The sequence below is a fragment of the Macrosteles quadrilineatus genome, unplaced genomic scaffold, assembly GCF_028750875.1.
Source record: "Macrosteles quadrilineatus isolate MER2022 unplaced genomic scaffold, UCM_ALF_1.0 Scaffold_7__1_contigs__length_78375512, whole genome shotgun sequence".
Lineage (NCBI taxonomy): Eukaryota > Metazoa > Arthropoda > Insecta > Hemiptera > Cicadellidae > Macrosteles > Macrosteles quadrilineatus.
Window position 1 is genome coordinate 74,390,285 of NW_026542600.1, and position 27,656 is coordinate 74,417,940.

General features: G+C 34.7%; 1 protein-coding gene across 1 annotated transcript; it reads left to right on the top strand.

Moving 5' to 3' along the window:
- The first annotated feature begins 13,137 nt into the window (after positions 1–13,137).
- LOC128998177 (PCNA-associated factor-like) lies at positions 13,138–26,246 on the top strand. The gene is made up of 5 exons (XM_054424193.1): positions 13,138–13,258; positions 16,105–16,147; positions 18,539–18,616; positions 22,357–22,650; positions 25,633–26,246. Exons 2-5 carry the CDS (start codon positions 16,114–16,116, stop codon positions 25,647–25,649), a joined length of 423 nt encoding a protein of 140 aa, XP_054280168.1. The 5' UTR covers positions 13,138–13,258; positions 16,105–16,113; the 3' UTR covers positions 25,650–26,246.
- Positions 26,247–27,656: the final 1,410 nt, after the last annotated feature.

The window sequence follows — 27,656 nt, forward strand, 5'->3', positions numbered from 1 at the left end:
GCTCGCTCACTCCCTTTGAGACGAGTATTATTGTATTGAGGGGTGGACTCATGGTCGAAGCATGTCAACCGAAGCTTATTATTGTGCATAGACGAGTATTAGCATAATAACAATGAATTCAATGATTTAAGTTTAATTTGATAAATACTATAAGTTTGATCATAGATAAAAAAACATACTCCCTTGTGTTGCTTAGTCAATGGTTTGATCTATTTATTTTTGTAATCAAATTTTTACCTTATAGTTCTGACACCATGGACCTTCTTACAAATTGTTTTTTTTTTTTTTTTTTTTTATGGAATTATCACTAAATAATATTTATGTAAAATTTTAATATGATAATTATTTGTTATAATCCGTTTATTATATTTATTATCCTATTTTCCACGAAATAATGAGGTTATTAAAATTATTCATTGGTTATTCATATTAGGAAATGTTGTACACGGAATAACTTTAACTGGAGATTTGGAAGCCCAAACACTCAAGTTACATTGCTGTAGCAGTCATCAGCTTTCCTAATTCACCAAAAAATCTGTAGGAGCGCCACTCCACTAGTCAGTCATAACCAAGTTCACACAGTGGTTAATGTATTTTCCGAGAAAATTGGGTGAACGCGTGTGATGCCCACACAGCTAATGCAGCAGGAACTCACACATATAAAATAATATGTAGCCTATATATAAATACAGGGTTATTAAAAAGTCTGGAGACCCCCTGTTAATTTTTTAACGGCCCATACTAGAAAAACTAAACTCTGCACACCTCTATGGCATGTTATCAAGTACTTTTTGGGCATAACCGCCTCTTGGTGTACATCCCCAAAATGGGGGATTTTGGAGAAAACTCAAAACTTTCAAACGGTAAGAACCATTGTGTGACCCCCTCATTTTCAAGGTCCTGTTAAAAAAAAACCAACAACGCAAACTAGAGGTCTCTATCTCAATCCAGTAAAAATGGCTGCCAATTTAAATTCTCAGAAGTTAAATGTAACTTACAGTTTTCCAAGTCTGGAGACCCCCTGTAAATTTTGTATCGGCTCACACTAGGAAAATTAAACTCTACACACCGTTATGGCATCTTATGAAAAACTTTTTGAGCCTAATTGCTACTTGGTTCCCAAACCCAAAATGAGGGATTTTGGAGGAAACTCAAACATTTTAAATGTTAAGCCCCACTGAGTGACCCCTCATTTTGAAGGTCGTGATGAAGAAAACTAACAACGAAAACTAGAGATCTCTATTTTAACACAGTAAAATATGGCAGCCAATTGAAAATAAAATTGCAAGTTAAATTCTGATTTCTAATGATTTCAATCAGCCGCCATTTTTTACTGGATTGAGATAGAGACTTCTTGTTTGCGTTGTTAGTTTTCCTTTATCACGACCTTCAAAATGAGGGGTCACTCGATGGGGCTTAGCATTTAAAATTGTTGATTTTCCCCCAAAATCCCCCATTTTGAGTAGCAATTAGGCTCAAAAAGAAATTTATAACATGTCAACTATCACCGTGCGCACTCAGAGTGCCGCCGCAGTCCCGAGCCCGTTCAGCCGTGCGCACCTGTATTCTATAGCCCCGCGTGCGCACGGTGATAGTTTTACTAAATGTTTTCGTCAGTGTCGTGTTTTTGTGTTTACGTGGTCAGACTATGCTTCTCAATGTAAACTATTTGACGCGGTTGCTACACCAACAATGCAACTAAGTGCCAATAACCTAGTACAACAGCGGAGCAGAAAATGACCTAAAGGTCGAAACGTGCGTCCTCCAAAATATACTGGATTGATTGACATAAGTTGTAATTATTAATTTTTAAACATCAATCCGTTTGCTACAAATCAATCATGATAAAAACACAACAGATTGTCTGCAGTTTAAGTCTAGATTTGGTTGTATCACGGCATAGGGGGGGCATGCTTCAGGATTTTTAAAGTAGCCATTTCAGTCTAGTTCTTAGAATTGAAAAGTTTCAATTTACAGCTGTTTACTTTCATATCCGCATAGTTTTCTCATATCCACACAGGTAACGAACCAATGAGGTTCAAGTATTGAGAGAAAAGAATTAAAATTGTAATGCTTCGAACGTCAACTAATCAGCTGATCAGTTGACCAATTTAATTGTTGATCCGACTTGTTCATGTTGATACTCGCGTATTCTTAATTAAGTTGGTGGAAGTCCAAAAATAAATGAAATATTTGCCGAATTGTACCTGATACAATATTATTTATGGTAAGAATGCTGCTAGCAATGTAATATTTAACGAAGTTTAACAAACACGTAATTACAGGAAATGAGCTGATTATACAACAAGTCGTTGCATCACTTTCAGTGGCAATGACAATACACGAAAACATAACCTCTCTAAAAAGTTATCATTAGTGATTGTTAGTAATTAAATCCAGATTGATAGTAATTAAAAAACGGTCGTAGGTAAAGTAGTGTACGCAACTCGCGTTAATAGTCTTTACGACACTCGTAGAAGTTTTTAAGGCACTCGCCAAGGCTCGTGCCTTAAATTTTCTACTCGTGTCGCAAAGACTCACTTAACGCAATCGTTGCGTAAACTACTATTACCGTACAGTTCATGCTTGTACTGTACATACGGATTCGCCCCTTGCTTTTGCGTCGCGTGGAACGTTCCACGCACAGATTCCCATAGTCCATGTGGACGGGCAAATGCAAAGTTAAAAGAGACCGCCAACTTCATAAAAAATTAAGGATAATTATCGGGGGAACTCAAAGTAGATTTAGGCATCGTATTCAATTTTCATAGGATAATTAAAGCCCTCCTTCAGTGTAAGCGCGGAGCGGTGAGATTTAAAATTTAACAACGCTAACGAAATAACGGCTATTCACACATATCAAGATTATAAGCCAATCATCGAGTCCGACTTACCAAGTAAGGATTCGACTCTCGGCTTTTCAAAGAGTGTTATAAGGTTATGAAGAGAATAAGAGAATGTAACTTCACCAGCTTAATCGGCATGTCTTAGAATAGCTACTCTAGAAACGCTGCGAGAGTCTAGCAGGGACATAGCGTGTTTAGGAAACTAATATACTAAAAACCACAAAATTGTCAATCAATTTTGACTTTCAACTTCTATTGTTAGCTAAATATAAACAATATTAATGTTAGTTTAGTTTCATAACTATTTAAATAATGAAATAATAAAGCAATCGACGGTGAGTAACTGTGGTCGATTTAAGAGAAATCTAGCGGTGACTAGGGGAAATATGGACCTCTACGCTACTTGGCGCCTAGCGGTGAATAGGCGAACTATGCGGACCTCTCAGCTGCTTCACGAATAGCAGTGACTAAAGGAACATTTTAAAATTATAAATTATATTTTATAAAATAAATAGTTTAGCATAGAAATTAAGTAGATTTAGTTAATTTACAATAAAAATCTAAGATAAATACATTAAACTAGAACAGCTATAGTACAGAAACAAAATTTGTTTGTTCCGGTGCACGGATACCTAAAAAAGTAACTGTTGTAAAACTAACTGTTGTAACTAATAAACTAATACACTAACTGTTGTAAACTGTTGTAACTGTGTAAAAGTAGCTGTTGTCAGCTAAAAAAGTATGATCTATTTAAGTTACACCTAAACAATTAAGAGAATTACTAAAAAGTAAGTTAGCCCAATTTAATCAAACTATATGCTCAAACAAGCAAACTACAACATTTTACTTACTCTCCATTAAGATAACGGGAATTTTAAATGTACAGTTTTGCGGAATTTTCCCTGTCTCTATTAGGCGTACGAGTACGATTCAATATACTAAATTATTTTATTTTTTATCGCTACAAAAATGGTTTGTAGAGAAATTGCATTTCTTTTGCTTCGAGGGTCAAAAGTAGGAAACCAGTCTGATAATGATGGTTCGCGAACTCGTTCGAATAGTTGTACGTTAGTAGTGTAAAAACGCTATTCACTGGAGGATGAGGACGAGCAACCCCCAATTGTACCATAGCACCCCACCATGTGTACACGATATTTTACTCTATGTTGTGTATTTCAAATTGTTTTCTCCATACAAGGAATAGAAATGCCATTTTAAGACAATATTTTATATTGTTTAATCAGGTAGTTGGGATTAGCCTAATCTGCAGATTTGCTTCGGGAGGGTATTTTATACAGGGTGTCACAAAAAAGTGTGATGGGCTATACAGGACCTGATTCTACATGCAAAAATAAGTCAAAAATGAAGAATAAATTTTTTTTGATTTCGGCTTAGTTTAGCCGTAATCCGCCATTTTGTTTTTTGGGAAAAATATTTCAAAATCCCTTTGAGATATTTTTACGAAACTTGGCAAAATTGTTTAAACTGTAGTAAGTAACATTTATAAAAAAAATTATTATTTTAACTTTCCAAATTTCAAAATGGCGGCCGTTTGAATTTTTAAATGCCAAATTTCATGAAAACTGGTACCTAAATCAAAATTTTGTAAGACACAAAAGTTTTAGTATTTATTATGAAAAATCCAACAAAACAAAAATAAATAAAATCGGTTCATAAATAAAGAAGCTGTGTTTATTTTAGTAATTTAGACTGAAATTATTATTATAAAATGTATTAAATGTAATGTATTAAATGTAATGTATTAAATGTAATGTATTAAATGTAATGTATTAAATGTAATGTATTAAATGTAATGTATTAAATGTAATGTATTAAATGTAATGTATTAAATGTAATGTATTAAATGTAATGTATTAAATGTAATGTAATAGTTTATGTAACGTATTAAGTAATTTCAGTCTAAATTACTAAAATAAACACAGCTACTTTATTTATGAACCGATTTTATTCATTTTTGTTTTGTTGGATTTGTCATAATAAATACTAAAACTTTTGTGTCTTACAAAATTTTGATTTAGGTACCGGTTTTCATGAAATTTGGCATTAAAAAATTCAAACGGCCGCCATTTTGAAATTTGGAAAGTTAAAATAATAATTTTTTTATAAATGTTACGTACTATAGTGTAAAAAATTTTGCCAAGTTTCGTAAAAATATCTCAAAGGGATTTTGAAATAATAAATATTTTCCCCAAAAAACAAAATGGCGGATTACGGCTAAACTAAGCCGAAATCCAAAAAATTGTATTCTTCATTTTTGACTTATTTTTGCATGTAGATCCTGTATAGCCCATCACACTTTTTTGTGACACCCTGTATTACGTTGTAGTTATTCTAATGTTAGCTGAAGACACAGAAGCCAGAAAGCGCTTCTGCGGCGATAAGAGGCAACTGGCCTAGTAGTTTGTGTATTCGCCGCTAGATCGTGACACCATGGCTATCCACTGTAGCAAATTTATAACTATTAATTTTAAGTGTATTAAATCAAGAAACAAAATAGGCTTCAGCTAGAAAGACAATAATAAGCTATAGATTGAAAATGTTGCACATAAAAAAAAATTAAAGCCTTGGTAATTAACAAAACACCTTCTTATACGTTGACTCCCGCACTGAGTCAGATGGCTAAAATACATGAATACTCCAACTCTCCTCATACACGCTTATTACCAAATCCAAACTACAAATTAAATAATTATTATTTGGAAGCTGCAAATCGTGCCCCTTACCTGGGGTCGAGGCGTGGCCCGTAATCCTGCTAGTCCGAGATGTATATTATTTACATCACCTATTCTTCTTGTTTGATCGTCACCTAAGCCAACAACGATTTCGTTCGTCACGTGTTTTAAATGGTGATCCCGTTATTACAGATTAATTTATAGGTTAAGAGTCTATTATTACTTTTATTTTAACACCATTTCGTTGTTATGTAACTTGTTTTGAGGTAAATGCATGAAGTTTACGTCTGTTTTATTCTCAACACTAGGTTTAGACCTTTTTACTAATATTCATTTATGTTATACTGTGGACACTTTTATTCGATTAAATTTTTTATAATTAATTTTTCTAGTTTTTCGGTTGGTTTGCAGCAACAATGGATTAAATAAAACTTGTTCTCACTTGCAGCTCCAAGCTCAAATGTCGGAATTGTGAGTCGCAATAGCGGTCTACCACCGCGCACCTGTTTTGCGCATACCAAGGTCAAAGTTTCCTCCCTTGCTACACGGAAAAACGTATTTATTTGAGCTTCAATTTGACGTACAAACCTTTTGGTTACTTTGAATAGTATCCCAGCAATAACCATTTAAAATCCCGGCATTCTTTTATGAACACCCTGTATATTTGAGGGCCACAGCCGAAGCTTACAAAAGGAATAATAAGTAACAATAAGGTGGATCAACTGTGGTCAATATAGATGCCTCTAAAATTATGTTACATAACCTCATTCATGCAAAATACCGAGGAAATTTTATAAATTACGTTTCTTTAGTCTAATGTGTTGAAATGCATTGTATATTTAACTATGTTTGACCATCATGTATATGTAGTAGGTTCCCACATTATTGTTTTTGAAAGAGTTTATTTGAAAAATAAAATAAAATGGAAGCGTAACAAAGAAATATTGGCTGATAGCATCAAGGTCAAGCTATGCAGTTGCAGTTGCACTGTCAGACACGTCTGCCCTTACACATCTGTCTGTCAGCTGTTTACCGTCACAACGAGACGACATAAATAATGCTTGTGATTGGGTAATTAGTGGCCATGGCAACTTGTTGAATGTGTAGATGAAGAGAAACCCAAGAAAGAATGGAATATATCAAAGAGAATGAATAAGGCGATGTTTTATGTCATAGGTTCATAGTAGTAATAAAACTACTAACAAGGTTAATGACAACTTATCATGATTGCGCAATACTACTGTAATTGTATTTTGATTATATGAAACGCAAATTATTCATCAAAATAATGACCATTTATTCATTATTTTAGGAGATTTATGGGTTTTAATATATTTTTATGTCATGTTGGTCTCCCCCATTACCCAGGGTAATCGAGTTCCACATATTATTGTACATTCAAAATTTAAGACCCAATATTTTAGTGAGCTTTAAACATTCCTGATTTTACTGCTACTTATGGTTACTTTACCGCGATCACAGACATAATGATCATCTTCAACGATCGCGGAAAAATCCTTTTGTTAAGGGGGGGGGGTATGACTCCCTTAACCCTTCCCCATTGGCTACACCACTGGTTCATCGTCATTTACAGCGAATGTTGGTTACTTACCTCGCACTCCCGTACAAACCTTTGATTATCAAACTTACTAGAATCTCAAACCATTTACTTATACCATTGACTTTATATCTACACCTGTGCAGATATAAAGGCAATGCTTATACTTATAAGGTTTCATTGAATAATGCTCGATGCTGAACGTACACAATATGTGTTCAAAAACGCTCAAGTTCAATTTTAAACCGGACAAATCATCATCGTCTCCCGCGATCACGGCAAAATTGTGATCACTTCCTGTGTGGAGACATCATCATCGTCTCCCGTGGTCACGGAAACTTTATTGTCGCTATTCGTGATCGCGATGAAAGCGCGAATTTTCTATACCATGATCTTCTCAGACGTGTCTGGTTGTACCGGTATCGAATCTTCACGATCGATTTTCGATATCAAAATTGACATCAATTAATCGGTGGCAGCGAAAACCATCCTTAAAACGATAAAAGACATAGTTATAAAAGCATACGAATTAACCGTTTGTTTTTAAATGTACAGTGACATAAAACGAGTTTTTAAAATTCAGTCTAGTAAACATTTCGCCCTCTTGCATGGGTAAACTTTCAATCGTTTGCAGCAGTGTCAAGTCTGTAAGTGATGATACAGAGCATTGTCGTAGACTACAGTGCAATGTTGACCGTGAAATGGCCTGGTGAGAAGCGGCTTGTGATGTCTGTACCCGGATCTAAGGCCATCAAGTGCTGTAACACAGTTAGTATAATCGATAAGGATTACTTACAGTATTTAGAATACTTACAAGTGATCTTCCTGTGCCTGTGTTCTAAATTAACCTCCAATAAGTTGCTTGGAAGCACGAAGCACACCACAATACGAATCAGGTTAAACATCAATTAATTCACATTTTTAATCTTAATCGTACAAGATTGTTGTTATAAACTCGAACTTGTTTGAGTGACATAATTATTAATTTTACCATCACATGTGTTTAGTCGAAGTCAAGTGTTCGATCACTGTATTCAGCATTTATCGTTTATATTATCGTAGATCATTTCTTTGATACTACTGAAGCCAGTAGGATACTATCAGTGGCTTCTTTGTCGACTAACAAGACTTTAAAATCAAAAAAATCCTACATGAACTTGAATAAACCGCTTGTTTTTGTATTAATTAAGTTTGCCTGTTTTTCATTGAACAATTTAAGTTATTATCAATAAAACACAGTGGATTGAGATTATTGAGTAGTTGGAGCTATGTAACGATGAAGAGGCGAACTAGCTGTGGAGGTCCACAACAGTTCACCTAATCACCGCTAGGTGTAGCTGTCGTACTTCTCGTAACAGTTCGCCTCTTCACCGCTAGATCTCAGCCAAACACATCTCAATCCACTGTGTTATGTTTTATTTATTTAATCAACCATTTTAATAGTTAAATGCAAACAGGAGTGGTTAACTAATTCAATAACAAGCTGTTTATTCAACATCATGTACGCTTTTCGATTTAAAGTCGTGTTAGTCGACTAAGACGTCTTTGTGTCTTTTGGTTCCCGCAGTGAAAATCAAGTATCTAACACACAAATGCTCTAACTCTTCTGCAACACTATCACTCAGCAATAGCCGAGAAGTATGTGCTCCTAGTGAGCAGGAACTTCGAGAGAAGTGGTGCTAAGCGCTAGGTGCTTGATGCAAGTCGCCACAGTCATTCAGACTTGGATTTGACTCAAAATTCAGCACAGCCTAAAGCACTGCTCTCTATCGGGCTAAGATATTTGTGTGAAGGCTGTTACTCGCCCCCTCACCAGGGGTCGAGGAGTGGCCAGTAAACTTATTAATCCTCGATGTACCTTAATTACATCATTCTCGTATTTTCGTCCGTCACCTAATCACCTAATCCTCCAACTATGGTATTACATTGACATTCGTTACTTGTGTTCAAATGATCCCATTATTTCAGATTAATTTACAGGTTGAAAGTCTTAATGGACGATTATCACTTTTATTTTAACGCTATTTCTTTGTTATGTGAATGTGACTATTATGAGGTAAATGCATGTACGCCTGTTATATTCTTAATACTAGGTATAGAAATTGTTATTTTTTACTAATCTTATGTTAACTATTTAACTCCACAAATTCTTTAGATCTAATAAATTACTTAGGTTTGTTTGTTTCTTTCTTTCATCGATTCATGATCTGTTTGAAGCACATCATGGTATGTTGAAATGGTTAAACATTGATAACCATTTCAAAATAAAATTTTAAATCCTAATCGTACAAGATTGTTGTTATAAACTTTAAGTTATTTGAGTGGCCTATTTATTAATTTTACAATCAACATTGCATTTTGTTTAGTTAATAAATATAAAATTTTCGAGCAAAAAGTGTACACCGGATCAGCACTGTATATAGCATTTATTCGTATAATTTACTATTCCAGCCTCGAAATTCCCTCCTTGCCCCTAAAGTTACCTATTTCCCCCAACTATTTTCCAAATACAAAGCATTAATCCTGGCTACGTTTAGTGTATGTCATAGGCAACCAAATAATAGGTAAAATAAATAAATATCTTAAAGTAAACTCCCATTGATGATGATTTAAAAGTTATTGTTCTTTTAAAACAACAACCATTATAACCAGTTTTTCAGGGAATTTCCCTATAACGAAATGATTAAATAAATAATATGGCTAAATATCCTTTAAGTAGGCTACATGAACGTGTTTTAATGTTGGATTTGATTTTATATAGCCAACGATGGCAGTATAAGTACTCTTATAGTAAGTTAACATTAAATCAAAGGTCAAAGTTCCACAAGTTGATGACAAATTGGGTCGGTCCCGGGCTTGTTACCGGCGCAATTAAATGGTTCGTAATCTAGATTACTACATTTCATCATAGGTGCAACAAAGGTGATACAAATTCCCTAACAATCAAATAAACTACCATTTATTAACAAAATCTTCATAAATAATGCACGTTTAACTCTTAAAACCACCCATCACAGCAAACCTGCAGACTAAGCGAATTTACGCTTGTCTGATTTTATTTTCACTTAAAACTACTGAAATAACATTAGGTCAAATAACGGTCGGTTTAACACCGCTAAAAGTAACCATGTAATAGAAGATCCTCCAACCAGCTCTATCAGTAGTAGTTCCTAAAACATTCTCTCTGTTCCTCTTGATTTGTTGTTATCTGTTAAATGTTATTAGAGCCATTTATTGTCGTTGTTGCTTATTATTTGTTATTGTTGTTATGTTAAACTTCAATTATTATTGTCTTTTTCTATTTACTGTTAAACAATTTTTGTAAACTGGCATGTATCGTTGGAAGAATAAGAGTAAATAAATATATTAGTATGCTCTGGAACTAGTATTTGTACAATGTTACTAAACAATACCCCCGCCGCAGCAAACCTGCCGACTGAGCGAATTTCCAGTTGCCTGAATCGATTTTCAATTAAATGTATTTAATTTACATTAATTTTTAAGAATACATAGGCTTGCTGCTACAGGGAGGGTAAAAAGTGTGTTTTTAGTGAAATATTAATAACTTAGTATAAAATAAATAAATTTACCAAGTTTGATCAAAATATATCCATACACAAGCAGACTACAACATTTTACAATATTCCCCATAATAATAACATGCGAATTTTAAAATAACAATTAATTGAAATTTATCCTAGACTAATAATAGTACAAAAACACTTTGATATACTAAATTAATTTTTTTTACGCTCTTTAAGAAGGTCTGAAGAGAAATTGGGAAATTTTGCGTTTAGAGGGTCAAAAATTAAAAAAAAAAACCAATTTCGCTAATATACTAAAATAATCTTTGCTCAGGGAATCATTTATTAGTATACATAACTCTGGGAGCAGTCTTGCAATTGTAATTGACTTTATTTATGTAAGCAACAGTTACGATTTTTGTGTATGTTATGCATTTTGTTGTATCCATTAAAAAAAATAGTAAATGATGTAAGAGAAACTGCTACTAACGTTGAGGAAAATTAAATAAAAACATAGTTAAATAATCATTTATTAATATGTAACACTGTAATACCTTGACTCAATGTATACATTGCAATGATGAAAAGATGTTAATGAAATAGAGTATAAATTTTGTTATATCATTAAAATCGTTTCCCCATACTTATTACCTTAACAACTTTAAAAAAATTAGTAAACTAGTGAATACAATGAATACAATGAATACAATGAATTTATTTGGCCAATCAACAACAACATTGTTACAGGCTATGTCTATGTTACATAAAATAAAATAAATATCTAAAAATCAAACCAAGCAAAAAACGATCAAAACCAACCATGTGAAAAAAATATGTTCAAGACCATGCACAAAAAGATACAAAGCAAACAAATGCAGTTCATGCAAAATGCATGCACTATGCAAAAACAGCAAACAGGCTGTTCAGAGGAAAACTTAACTAAATACAGTTTCAAAAAACTCTTTGAATTTGAAAAAAGGATTTTCAATCAGCCAATCAAATATTGCGGTTTGGAAGTTCTTTCTTTCCAGATTTCTCACATGACCAGGAAGGTGATTAAACAGTTTTATTCCTGAAACAGGATATGACCTAGCTCTTTTATCAGTCCTGGACCGAGGAATGACAAGCTTAGAACTAAACCTAGTGTCATGATTGTGCACTGAACTGGTTACATGTAAATCATTCATGCTGTTCTTAATACTAACAAGGCATTGGAATATATACATATTTACAACTGTCAGAATTCTTTGTCTCTTAAACAAGGGCTTACTGTGTTCTTTATAGTGAGCATGACAGAAGAATCCTTACTGCCTTCTTTTGGAGTCGCAGGATCTTTTCGACATTGGGTAGTATACTGTAATGCCCACGGGTAGTGACTGGTGGCGCTGCCAGTTGCTCCAATGTGAACAGTCCGATAAGAAACCATGGTGTGACGTGGTGGCGCCACCAGACTGGTGTCTTTGAAAATCCGAAAATCGCAACCCCGAGCCACCACATTTCTGGTCGCGCGGCCAGACGCGCCACCAAAGCTCAGTGTGAAGATGTCCCATTTAAATCAATGCTAATGTAACGTAGCCACCATATTGTGTCACCATCGGTGTCACCACCATGGTGGCCCAGTGTGAAGGGGGCCTTATGGGACGTCTGTTACTGAACAACACCACTTGTGATGTTGCCATGTTGCCAATTCTACCAGGCCGCGGCCTGTAGACAGGCGGCCGTGCTTTTAATGCTCCTAACTAACTTTGGAGGAAAAGACCTAAAATTGACATTTTAGCAATTAATTTTGTACGCCTATGGATCTATTTAAGATTTTTATACTCTTATTGCAGTTCGCAGTCGTTGCTTTGCGGTATTTACTCAGGGGAGGTATAGAAGAGGCTACGATGACAGCTGAGGGCTTCTTATTAGCTGAGGGAACGCCATTACCGTAACAAAACATTCGGTAGCCATCGGCCTCGGTGGTCTAATGGTTAGCGTGCCGGGCTAGTATACTGTAGGTCCCGGGTTCGAATCCCGCTAGTAGCATTAACTTTTTGTCCAAGATTTTTTTTATTATCAGCAAGTTTGGTTGGTTTGGTTTGGTTATTACAGTTTAATTTTATTATTAAGTCATTACAAAATTTTAATTGAGCAATTTCTAGTTTTATTTAATAAACAGAATTATTTTTCCGATTACTAAACTTTTGTTATATTATTTCTTTATCAGCAAATTTGGTTAGTTCGGTTAGGTTATGATAGTTTAATTTTATAATTAAAAATAGTAAAATTGAATTTGAGGCATTTATAATTTTATTTTATGAACAGAACTATTTTTGCGATTAGTAAACCTTTATTGCCAAAGTGCTCTCTACTACAGCGCTGTTCACGGAGGAATTTTGAACTAAATGCCTCATTTATACCTCCCCTAAGTCAGACCCGTTGCTTTGCTACTCCATGTACTATTTTGGCTGGCCTTCCCGCACTTTTGAATATCGCTATCGCTGTAACCACAGAAAGAGAAAACGTACTACTATAACTAAACTAACTAGCCCACTTGACTAAAGAAACTGGAACTGGGCTAGAAGTATTGGCATCGTTCTACAGATACAGACTTCGTTGTTCTGTTGTTCAGTTGCTTCAGGACAGATCCTTAAGGTAATGATTAGTGTTCTCGTTCTCTTTTTAGTAATGTCTACTTTATGAAATTGCTTCCTCCAATCTTGGCTCTATAATTACACCAGAGCACGTTGTTACCAGGTTACTTTGGCTTAAAGGTACTCTTATTTAGATCCTGTCATTTTTTCAATCTGGCTTTCTCTCTCTTGATGTAGGCTAAGGCCTAATTTGATGTCAGTCCCGAGTAACGAGTAACTCTCCGTAGGCCTAACTTACAATTTTTCTTCCAGTTAAGTACTCAGCCCTTAGGCCTAGGCTGTAGCCCTACGGTTTCAATGAATGGTTAATGACCTAGGCCTGATCATATTATTGTTTGATGCTGGTTAACGTGGGCTGCTTGTGGTATAATTTGACATGACTCATGGCAGGTTGAAAGTCTTCAATTCTGAGTTCTAGGCTAGAATGATAGGCTCACTGTAGGCCTAGCTTAAGTTACTAAGGCTAGGTCTACTCATTGTGACTATATATGGGCCTATTCCTGAGTATTAAGTGTTAAAGTAGCTAGCCTATGTTGAAAAGTATCGGAACTGGTAGTGGGGTATAAATAGCCTTTAGTTAGGCCTACATGATAGGCGTGAAACTGGCAATAGACCAGAAATAACCCCTCCCACTTCTCCTACCGCCCCTCTGACAAAGATACGGCACAGTAAAACTTAACAATAATGGCGTCATAATGCAGATGACATATCCTCCAAAATATCAAGTGGCAAGAACTTTTTTTTCTCCGGAACACGGCCCAAATGGCGTTTAGTAGTTCCCGCCAACTGTCGAGTACCGGTATGGAAAGTGTCTAAAATATATGTAAGCTAAGTTATAAAACTGCATTTATTGCTGAATGGAAATTAATGACTGTTTCGATGCAGTTGTAAACTAAGTAAACACATAGGCCTAGGCCTATAGCTTATTCTAGAACTAAGAGTACCGGTACCTAAGTTATAATTATACCCTCGTATTGCTAGTTAGGCCTAGTTGAAATATGTAAGAACGTTAACATAATAAGTTGTTCTATTGCTGGCCTACCCCTTTAGCATTATCTAATTTTTTTCCGTTAAAACACTTTAATTAGCTAGGCCTATATTGTTATGAACTAGAAATAACATCGTATTTGTACGCTCCCTTCCTTACAATTGAGATATATCACCTTGAATGGCGTTGGTGTGACCTCGGTTTCATAAAAACTCAACTTAACTTATCACATATTGAATTTTTTTACTCAAGCATGGCCCATTAATCGTTTTCTGCCCTTACGGATCTCTCGTGCCAACCGTTGATCCGACCAGACCCGAAGATATGGAGCTTCCGGACCCGTAGACCTCTAGGTACATATAAGTCACACTTGGGGTCTAAGAATCAAGACCAGGAAACCCAGGTTTTTCTGTCAGGAAATCTGGAAAAAATAGCCAATTTTGTCTAGGAGTTATGACCAAAACTACCGATTTTTTTCAGATTGTGAAGTCAAACATAACAGTTGAAAAATTCAATTAGGCTATGACAGTGACCACAGTAGCAAGTATTCAAATTTTCCCAACAAAGCAAGAACAAATAAATTGTAAAAGCAAATTTATATTTAAAAAAAATTAAAAGCTAATATTTTAGATTAACATTTTAATCATTTTTCTCAAGTACTCATAAGACCACCTTTTTTACTGAGGTTTATTCCGTCATAGACTAACCAACACAAGTAGACTTCTCATCCCATTGTATATTTTGAAGCACGTTTTTCGTATCTAGTTCTAGACGTGACACATGGGCGCTAGTGTCGACGAAACTTTGTTTCTATTATTTTAGGGTTAATTTCTTGATTTGTGCTTTACTGTTTGGTTATATAACTAGGGGACAGGTTATTGTTTATGATTAGATCGTATTATTTGGTTAAACGAGGTTTTAAATGGCTGTAATAAGGGGAAACAAATTGTAAACAAAACACGACCTCTACATAAACCGTACAGAACTAACGATAAAATTGTCTTCAGCTGTTCCATAAGGATGAGGAATTTACTAAGGGAGTATGTTTTATCTATGATTCCGTACCCCAACCCCCGGCCACCCCCTATAGACCCCAGGCCACCCTCTGGACACCCATGTTAAGTTAAACATTTAGGCCCAGCGCATATTGAGACGCAGCACAGGGCAGGGCACTTTTTTTGTTACCACGTATTTGCTAGGGTTAGCGCATCACAGGGCAGAACATTACAGTCCTGAAAGTGGACTGTGCGCACTTGTGGCCGAGACACAAGTGCCTGTGTCGCATTGTTCGCCTGCCGTGTAGACTAGTGTTGTGCAATGGATTTAGAGAAGTTAAAAGAAATGGTACGTTTTTATCTAGTTTTGTTCATTACCAGTCATAGTAAACAAATATATAAAGAGTAATTACAAGAATTAAATCTGGGAGAAATGCAAAAAGAACTAAACATTGCAGATATTTCCGCTTTTTTCTTTCTTTTTCTCTGGTGAAGCAGTAACAATTAATCTAGATCAGCATCTGAATCTGACTCAGAACTTAAATTCTAATATTTAACAACAAGCTCACACTATAAACTGTATCACTCAGATACAAGAACTGTACGGACACTGCTTCCAATCTGCGATGTTACTGTGCGAGGCTGACTTTTTACCCAATAATGCTGCCCTGTGCTCTGCTGCACCGCCCGGACCGCCCAATGCCGTAGTGTTCGGTGCCGCACAGCTCAATATGCGCCTGGGCTTAGCAATTACCAACTGAGTTGGCTTATGAATAAGAAAAAAAGTAAATTCACTATTAAGTTTTGGTTTGTTTGGGGGTCCTAAAAAAGTACCATAACTTATCTTTGTGATTAATGTTTCAGATACCAAACATGGTCAGAACAAGGGATGCGGCTGGTGTTAAAGGTAAAACTGTATATTATACGTGACCATGTATCATTAGGTTCATTGGGCAGAAATTGGAGAAAACCTTCGGGAATTTCATCACACCTTGAAAAATCCTGGAAAACTCCAGGAATTAACCAAAACCTCCAGGAATCCGGAACCTGGTCATCGGACTCGTGAGTTAACTGAAAGACTACCGCTGCTGTTCTCACGAGCACGGGAAACGATTATCGGTGTGGCCGAAACCGCAAAATATGTTCACGGGTATTGCCGAGATTGCGGGAAGCGATTATCAGTGTTGCCGAAACCGAAAAATATGTTCACAGGTATAGCCGCGATTGCGAGAAACGATTATCGGTGTCGCCAAAACCGCAAAATATGTTCACGGGTATTGTCGCGATCGCGGGAAACAATTATCGGAATTGCTGAAACCGAAAAAATGCTCACCGTTATTGCTGCGATCACGGGAGACGATAACTGGAATCGCCTTATTGTTATTAATGTTATAGTGCTTAACTTACCAGTTATTGGAAAAATAAATACGCTAACACAATTTCTAACATTAGTTAAATCATTGTGTATACACATATAATCACCGCATCAAGTAAGACCACATCAAATTCTTGGGATTAGAAATTGATGAAAATTTGAAGTGGAATCATCATATTGATCAGTTACTTTCTAAAATTTCATCTTGCCTTTATGCGCTAACAAGATTAAAACCCCTATGTGAAAAGGAAACTTTAAAATTATATATTTTGTGTACATACATTCAATCATATCATTTGGAGTTTCACTTTATGGTGCAGCAAAAAAGAAAAAAATTAAAATCAATTCTAAAAAAGCAAAAGAAAGCTATTAGAATTTTGTGCGATTTAAAACGCAGAACTTCAGTCAAAGAATATTTTAAAACTGAGAATATTATGACTGTTTATGGAATGTATGTCTATGAAACAGTATTATCAGTAAAAGAACTTACTATACTTACTTTATTTAATGAATTACAACTTATTGGAGACTATCACAATTACTTCACTAGAAATCGAGAAAACCTGGCCACAAGCTCACATACTCTGCAACTTTTTACGAAGACACCTAAATATGCCGGTTCCAAATTTTATAATAAACTTCCTAAAGAAATTAAATTAGAAACTTCCAAAAATAAATTTAAATTAAAATTGAAAAAGTTTCTTATCAACAAGGCTATGTACTCCTTTGAAGAGTTTTAGTTCTATAAGTTATTAATTGCTCTGTTTCATATCAATTGAAACTTTTGGTTTTAAAATAATTTTATCTATATTTTTAATTTTGATATTTTCATGTATAAACTTTCATATTGCACTGATTGTTTTAATTTATTTGATCTGAAAAGCTATTAATATTGATGGTATGTTGTTATGCCATGCATGATAATGACGAGTATTTTAGTTAGTTAGTTTTATTAAATTTCTCTTGACGCCATTCCTGTATCTATGTATTGTATTTAAATGAATAAAGTTATATGAAATGAAATGAAATAAGAGTCATCAGATAATGCTATTAGTTGTTACCGATTTTGGCGTCGTAGTTCGGGCCGCTGACGCTTGGGTCGCGGTAGTCTGTCGGTAGGGCAGTGAGGACCTTTTAATCATTTAGTATTAAAAATGTATTAGAAAACAATAAAACTAGAAACAAACAAACAAACAAATTTCATCAACAAAAGTGACATCCTACAACCTAAAATGGAAGCAATAATAAAGAACACTTTAACTGCCTTATTGACATGTCCAAGGTAGAGTAGTTCGGGCCGCTGACGCTACCCTGCAACAGCGCTGTTCAGGTAACGATAACCTTCAATGAGTGGCTACTCTAGTACGTGTATACTCAATGGTTAAATGCATAATGTAATACAAATGATTTATATTTTAAAAACCTTTAAAAGTTTGAGTTAATATAAAATAGCGTGACAAAGCTTAAAGTAGGATTCCGATAGTAGTTCTTAAAATTCAGGAATTTGTCTTGAATTGTAGGCCTACTGGAAAATTTTAATTTTTCAAACCAGATTTAGTAGACACCTGTATATGTTTTTAGAACACTTTTAGAGGACCAAAAGACTATGAGTATGGTTGTTTCCCGGACAGACGTTTCAGTGTCCACAGGTAGCACTTAGGAATCTATAGATAGGCCCATCAATTCTATGGGGGGATTACTATTTGGACTGGACTTCAGTTTTACTTTTAAAAGCAATTTTAACTAACTAACTTCTGGTTGAACTGCTGGTGTCTTGGCTAAGACTGAAAATTGTGGGGTACAATGCCTTAATTAGGCCGATTATAAATATTGAAAATGTGCAAAATGTTTGACTTTTAATGTTTATATAAAAATTGAAATTTTCATTCTTGTAAACTAATTGAGTTGCATGTTTTTTTCCAGTTGCGGGAGCCAAAGCTTCCCGTAAAGGCCCACCCCCTGCCCCGGTAACCCCATCTTCTGCTGATACAAACTCTGCAAGTATGTTTTATTTTGTAGATAAACTATTTCAAATTACCGGTAGTGAGAAATCATTTTGACTTGGATTGAACTCTATTGCACTGTAAGAACAGTTTAAACTTTAGGTAGGCCTATGGATCTAGATTCATACCTACTGACTGTACTGTTTAACTTTGGCTGCAGTAAACAATTAACTTAGGCCTATGTACTAAACTGCATGAAACAATAAAATTGGGTTTATACCTGCCTTATCCTTAGCAATAGAAACATTACTTAGGCCTACATTTACTTGTAACACAGTTGTTTTTCACGCCCTTGTTAAGATTTGAAGAGTGTTGTTGGTTAAAAAAAAAGTAAATAAACAGTATTGGCAAACATTCTCCCATTGCCTTGTCAAAAACTCTTAGACCCCACTCTTAACCGACCGTAACGGGACCAGACCTAGGTTGAATAACTCAAAAGGTCAATTAAAACAGGCAATCCCTAAAAACTAAAAAAATGAAGTGCTATTAATTCGAAATTATATTAATTATTCTGTTAAAGTTGTGCATGCATTTTTTACATAATAAACTACACATCTCCACTTTACTTAAGTACTGGCGATCGAAAAGTCACAAATACCCCCGGTGCAGTAAACCTGCAGACTAAGATAATTTCCATTTGCCTGATTTTATTTTCACAAATCTAAGTTATTTAAATAGGTAACATTAAACTGGCCGTAGGTTTGCTAAACTATAGGTTTGCTGCTTCAGGATGTTTAATAAAGTGTACGTTTTTAAGTGAAAGCTATTTATAATAGCTTAGTTTAAGATGAATAAATTTGCCAAGTTTGATCAATATACTTATATCTATCCATAAACAAGTAAGCGTAAACACAAAACAGTTTTTTCCTTTTATAACTCGGTAAGAATTGTTTACCAGATAAGCTGGGAGTTGTCAGGCCGGACATTGATAGAACACAGTTGTAGTGGTCCGCTATCATTACTTGAATGATATCTGAATGGACCATGGCCTTCCTTGACCCCTAAGCACTCTTTCACAGCTGGTGCAGTGCGGGCCCGTCCCGTACCTTTCACACTAGCTGCCGGGATCCGGGCGTTTTCAAACTGAAACTTTCTGACTTTTGGGTGTATTTGATTGAAATGAATAAAAGAAATGTGGTTATGTATACTTGTTGTATCCAAAAATAAAGTAGCCTACAGTGCTCCCGTGCTAAATAAGTTTATTTGTATCCAAGCCATGTGTGTAAAAATAAAAATGCCAAATCTGGGACCATTTTTTGTTTTGATGGCTCCAGAGAAGAAAAAATTAATTCTGTAGTTAAAATTTTGATATATGTAAATTGTATGCATAATTTGTATGAGGGTTTAGCTAAAACACTTCATTACCTTCCATATAGAACAACATTTAATTGGTCGTTAAACCAAATGTTTTTATATGAAATAAATAAGGCTTGTTTTATTAAATCTTTAGTAAAAATGTAATCATGAAATGGAAGATGGTTTGCTGCAGCGAGGATACTGTCCTACATCACTGTCATAAAAAAAAATATATATATAATGCTTAAACAAACTAATCAAGTGCTCGATATAAATGGATTCCTCTATATCGAAAACAACAAACTTCCTTATCAATAGACATGGTTTAGCCCCTGAGCTGAATTGATGACTATAATATAATTGTACAATTACCTCGTCACAGCTCCGTAGTTTCCGTATATATTACGGCCGTTTCGGCATCAAAATGCCATCCTCAGATACATACATCCACCGGATTTGGCGTTGTCAAACTTGATACACACACGTAACACGATAACAAACATTTAAAACATAAAAAACTAAAGACAGGCCTGTCACACACATGATGAGTACGTGTACGGAAGCTGACTGGACAACTGCTAGTTCGTTCCAGCCGTTGCGGTATTATCTCTTGGACTTTGATCCCTTGGCTTGCTTCGTTTGATGATATTATTGAAAATAGTGTGAGATTTAAATTGTAGTTGGTCATTTAGTATGGATTCATTGTTGTATTTTATTTTATGGGCTTTATAAATCTCATATTCCTCAAGGGTGTCTAGTCTATTTCCATTAATACAGGCGTGCAGAATTTCTAAGCCATTGTCCAAATCAAGTAAGTCGTGATTATTGTCAACCAGGTGTTGTGCGAAAGTGAATTTTTGTTTGTCAGTTTTTCCGTTAGGGCGATGTTCTTTGTATCTAATGCTAAAGGTGTATGTATCTGAGGATGGCATTTTGATGCCGAAACGGCCGTAATATATACGGAAACTACGGAGCTGTGACGAGGTAATTGTACAATTTAACAATTATATTATAAACTTCCTTAAGCTGTACTGAAACCAGCCCGTTCCGCCCAAGTGCGATAGCATACTTATGAGCCAATGCTTAAAATCTAGCCATCCGGTCTGGTCCCGCATTGAAAGGTTCGTCCAGGTGATCTTTCAACCCAGACAGAGGTTTAAGTCTGTCCGGTAAACCCACACTGGTATGAAAGCTCCCAGATTTATTTATTTATTCATGCAACAAAACATTATAAACAAAATACATTTCATTCAAAGCTACAAAAGCCTCAGTAGGCTTGTCCGCAGCTATAGATAGAGTCCAGTTCAAAAGTCCATTCACAAACATTCCAGTCAGTTTCCATCTGGTACAAGCTATTCTCCTAATCTGTTGCACTAAATAGATAGTTTTCACATTTCATTGCCATTTTTTCAATTGTTTTGACAATCAGGAAAATTACTAATATAACAACAATTTTTAAGAGTAAATAAATATTTGGGAAAAATCAACAATGTACTACATGTAAGCAACAATCGCATGTTTTACCTAAACTATTTAATCAATATTTAACAATAACAGATGCAGATGATTCAATATTCTAAACAGCTTCGTGCTGGTGTGAAAGAGAGCTAAGTAATAATTAAGCATGTTGTCAAAGTCAAAACATTCTTTATTCAATATAGTGTACCATTACATGAACTTGAGTCATAAACTAAATTAAAAATGGCTTACAGCTAAGTAAATATATCATATTGCTGTTAGTTCTAAGCCTGTAACTCTTAACTAGCCTTTACATTTTTTGATTAAAAGAGTACTTAGTTTGCTTCATTTTTATTTCTAACAAAACTATGATTGAAGGATTATTTGGAATTTAAATTAAGTTTACAGGTTTTTTTACTAATACTTATGAAGTCTGTTACTTATACTTATACTAATACTTATGAGTAGCGAAGAGTTCTTATAAAAAGTCTTTTTTTAAGAGCTGTTTAAATCTATTATATTGTGTTCCTTTTCGGATGTGAGCTGGTAAAAACTGTAGAAATTTTAGCCCTATGTAAGATGTCAATTTAGTGTAGAATTCTAGATTATGCCGAGGTAGGTTAATTTTTAATATGATGTTATATACTAATTGTTGAAATTGTTCTGTTGAGGTGGATCTGTTTTTATTGTTTCATAAATGTAAAGACTATACACTGTTAATCTCACAACCTATCTGCTATCTTTTTTGTTAAAAACTAACTCGATTACATTCAAGCAACTGATCACTTGTTTAGTACCTCAAAAGATTCCGTACAACACCAGCTTCATCCCCAGACCGTACAAACAAAACATGCAAAAAAGTTCCTTAAAGTTCATGCATAACATGCTTTCTCCTAATTAGAATCAGTCACTTGGCTTTCTTGGAAAATATCAAAATATTTACATTATATGTTGCCTATAATATGACAAATTTATTGTTTGCAGAAAACAAATATGCTGGAGGCAACCCGTACTGTCCTCGCGAGACACCGGCTTGGCAGAAGCCAATAACCCAGTTCTTTTCTTCTGCTAACAACGGTGCATGCTCCAGCGGAGAAGGTTCTTCGTCTTCTTCATCCGCTCAACCCACTTCTGCAGAACAACCCGCTACCGCTGAACAGTCCACTTCTGCAGAACAACCCGCTTCAGCTGAACAATCTGCTTCTACAGAACAACCCGCTTCGGCTGAACAGTCCGCTTCTGCAGAACAACCCATTTCTGAAGAACCTGGCACATCTGGTAAGCTAGAAAATTTTCTTTTTAAAAAAGTGTTGTAATTTACTCTGTTTACCTTAATTTTAAATCATTGTAAGGTACCAAATTTTGAGGGGGGTAAAAACGTACTATGAATAAATGAACACCAGAACTTACCCGATTTTTAACCACAATAGCCTACTCCGAGGCCTATGTGTTGGCCATAGCTTGGGCTATGGGCCAAAGAACGTAGGCCTATTTTTATTCACAGTGAAGTACACAAACACATCCACAACTACATATTTTTCATAATAGCACTTCGTTTCACATAATAAAGTTAAACCGACCGATTTTACAGATATTTAACGCCGCCGACGACATAACCCCAAACTGGTGTTTATTTGTTTGACCAACGACAGACGACAACTAGACCGGCTCAACAGGTGAATTTCCGATCAGCTGTTGGCTAGTTCTCGAACTCACCACCAGAGCGATTAAGCCTCGACCGAGGAAATCGTGATTTGAGCCGGACAAGATTATTCGCTGTTCGACCGTCGACTCGTTAACGAGAAGCCTCTTCGCACAACGAAACTAACTTCGTCATACGATATCGATTCAGGTTAGCTACGTTTTCAGACTTTCCTACTTTCTTTTAAATATTCTTTTTCCAACATACGCATACTCGTCTGCCATTTATTTTATCCGTTTACGTTCGATTATAATTTTCTAAATTTTATTAACTTAGTTCTTGCCGACTCGTACAAAACCCGCCAGTTCCTGCCTGCCAGTGACTAGCGGTGGATATTTTTCGGCACTTTTAAACCAATTGGCTATTAAATTACGTTAATTCGGTTCGTTTCACGATTAAATTATTACTTAAGTTACTCCAGTTAATTCGACGTTTTAATACCCCGAGACTTGTCGTCTAAGTTCTAAACCCCGTCTTTGGCGGGTGAAAGAACCAAGTCTTGGGAGCGGGCTGATTTGAACAATCAGCTACGTAAATTAATACTAAATTTGTTTTAAATCATCTCACGTCAAATTATCCGTCCAATTAAATTAATCAGGCCCCGACGTCTCTGTAGGGAGTGCTTTTACATTATATTCGATTTCATATTATTTACCTAGGCCTTTAGTTAAATATTTTAAAGTTCGTTACGAGTATTTATATCACATTGGCTTAAGATTGGATACTCGTCGGCCCTACAGAGTCATTCTAAAAGTTAGGCAAAATTCTCCAAAACACTTTTACGTTAGGCTGGGATGATATAGCTCCAACTGAGCGTCTGCAGGATTTCCTGAGCGCTTCTAGAGCTCTGAGCCTTCGATTAAATTGAAATAAATTGATCAGTCAAAGGCTCAGAGCTCTAGAAGCGCTCAGGAAATCCTGCAGACGCTCAGTTGGAGCTATATCTAGCTATAGCTAGATGTGACGCAAAATTCTAGGGGGGGAATAAACTAGAATTTTGCGTCACATCATTTTTATAAATTAATTTCATGATACGCCATGAAAACATTGGTTTTTTTTCACGATGGGAAATGTTCCAAATATTCTATAGGCCCAAGGTAAATTGGCATTGTAGGGTTAATAAAAGGGATAGGAAATATATATCGTTAGTTGGAAATGGTTCTAAGTAGACTTTTGTATGTTTGTGTTATTTTATTTTTAATATTTGTTAAACCTAGGCCCAAGTGATAAACTTTTGCACAAGTGGTGACAAATAGTACCAATTATCAGCACAAAGTATCAGTTTCTAATGTTTACCAATTCAGGATTACAGCCGTTAAAATGTTGTATCTTAAGATCTATCTTTGATCTTAAAGATCTGATAAGTTATTCTACTAAAAAAACTGTTATGGATAGGCCTAGCCTATATATTTTTTTATGAAATGTTATATGACTAATCCAACAATTCTTTAAATGTAAAAATTTGCTCACTAAACAACTAAGATATTCTAATTTTAGTGAGAGAATCCATTTCTCAGAACTAGTTCCTGACCAGCGCAACAATGGGTACAAATTATAACATCATATAATTAATATACATGGTATCGCAAACATTGTAATATATTTTTGATGAAATAGTCATGCCTAGTAAAAATTTCTCTAAAACGCGTACCGCTACTCTTCTAGTTCTAACAATCACATAAGACCACACGCCTTCCTATCCAACTTTTTGAAACAACTGAAGCATGGTTGGCCATCTTGCAACAGACAAGATATTCAGGATATTTTCATGGTTTAATTTATTCTACGTTAGTTATAAAAAAATAAATGTTTTTTAGCTCTTTTTACAACTTAATATGACAGTCTGTCAGAATTTAAAAGAGGGTGTTTTTTAGGGTTTCATAAACCATCTAATGACTTGGTAATGAATGGAAATTTTCACAAGAACTTGATCAAACTTTAATAGAACATTTTACAAACATACTTTATAAATTTATTTGTAGGTTTCCAGAACTTTAGCTTCGCCCAAAAAATGTTAATGTAAATTAAGTATTTTTCAAAAGATGGCAAGGGCTATAGAGATAGTTTTAAAAGCTTGTTTTGAAGGTAATTGTCTTAGTTATAGGAATATTCATAATGCCAAGGCATATTTCTACACATAGTATTGATATCAATAACACTTTATTAGTAGGGCCTAGTGCTGGCCGGGCTGGCCCCTAGGACTCGTAACGGCCAGAAGCTTTCATCTTGCTATAGACTTGTCAAAAACCAGTGCTTCACCTAATTTTCTCTTACATTGTAACACCCTATAACTCCAAAACGAATACTAAAAGAGAAAAAATATCTAGAATAAGAACGTCATAAAAACACACTTACATTCTAAAACAATCATAAAATACAGGGTGTTCCATAATAATATTAATGTGTCGGCCATATTGGAAAATGGTGTTTATATGTTTATATCATGTTTTGACCTAAGGAACAAATATACAAAATCATTCCCAGGCATTTCTTTTCATGCTGTATAACATATTGAGTATTCAGTTGATTTTATCTTTGTATTTTTTTTTTCTTTACAGATGATGCAAGGATTTGATTTAGAGAATGAAGACTAAGAGTTTTTGAGAAGCATTGTGTCATTATATATTGTTGAGTTTTGCCAGTGACACTAAGTCAAACTAAAGACTTAAGAGAACTAAGAGTAGTGTTATTGTGTTATTTATATTTTGTTAAGTTTTATCAGTTACACTATTTCACATAAAAGTGACTGACTAAAATGAATAAGAATAAGTGCAGTGCACTAAACTGGTAATTGTTTACTTGAGCTCCTAACAATGAAGGCTGGAGAATCTAAGGTACTGCAAGTATGTGAGTAACCTTGAGTTGTGCAGTGGTGTAATTCAGATTACTTCAATATTGATTTTCAGTTTACCATTCATAGCTTAGTAAAAAAGTAAAATTCCATTCTTTTGACATAAATAATGTAAAATATGTGTCATGTTAAAATCATTAGTTATCATGAATATTTGACAAACCATTGTAAAATAGGATAGAAGACTGAAACAGTTTGACTATTGAACGGTTCTATAGGAGCTAAGATGTTAAAACCACTTCATGGTAATGTATTTCAATTTAATGTGACTTCAATGTACCTTTCTGTAAAGTAAGCCACATATATTTCCAGTTCATGTTATTGTTAGTGTGCCTTAAATACCTCAGGTTTTGTCCTAATACTTGTTTATAGAGTTATTTGTGTTTGAGTAGACTTAGATTTTTTTACCGATACCGAGTTTAGGTTATTTTTTTATTAAGAAAAAGTGTTGGGCCAGAAAGTAAATTTTAACATCTTTTTACGTGTCTATTATGGGTCCTGAAGTAGTGTTTATGACAAATGGTTATTCCATTGAACTAAGAAGACTAATTGTGCTAATTTAAATCACCCAAATCACATAGCTTTAACGGTCAACTACTCAATGAGGTACAAGAATTAGTTGTGCATATTGACCAAAATACACAAACACAGTACCATATCGCTCTACTAGAGTTGCAGTGGGAACCAAACTTTCCCTACTGCACAACAAACGATCAAATACCCATAAAGTTATTTGTATAAGTTAAAGCATAAATCTTATTTTCAAATCTAAAAATGTTTTTAAACTCAATCGGTGACTTATTTATTTATTATCCTTATTAATAATAATTAATTAAATGTTATCGCACTTAAATTTTAGGCTATTCAATATTTTGCTTGGCCCAACGACTTTTTGTGTGAACGGTACAATTGTTCATATACCTCATACTGTTATTCTGTACTGATTACTGGATTAGTATTTTCCTAGAGGAAATTAATTTAATTGATGTGGTCAGTTAAAGTATGTTCCTGAACTTTTAGTTTAAATTACATTCTATTAATTGAGGTTTGATTTCTTTGTCTACTATGAAACCAACAATTGATTGTTTATAAGGAATCAATTTTAGTAATTTGGTTTCTTTGTATTTTTACATTTTTTACTGACATAATTTTGAATAACACAATGCAGTTTTATACTTGTTTTGTAAATAAAAGATTATTAAAAAAACTTGTCTTATTCTTTATTCAATTCCTTTTTCAATTTTTATTTATTCAGAAAAAGAAAAATTACATATAGTTTTTTACATAAAATACTCTGAAATATGGTCCCTGCGAAGCAAAGCTTGAGTGCCAGGACCGAGTCGCTAACATCAAGTGAAAATTCTATATAATAACAAATACATAGATATATCAATTACATTAAATTGTGACATAAATAACTTTTACGCCACACTACATTATTTTGACGAACTTCCTACGCAAGGATTTAGTCCAGAAAACAGCTGTTTGCCGCCAGCTTATTCAAATGGGGTTTCATTGCGTACTACTGTACTGTAATGAGTTTTACTGGACACCAATCAGCTGATTATACTGTATTTATGTGACAATGAATGGTTATAAACAAAAACATAACCTCTCTTATGACTAGTGATTTTTAGTCCTTTAGTTGGTGGAAATATATAAGGATTCGTACAGATTTATTAGTATGGCGTAAACTATCGTACGTAACTTGTCCAAAATGTGTACCGGACT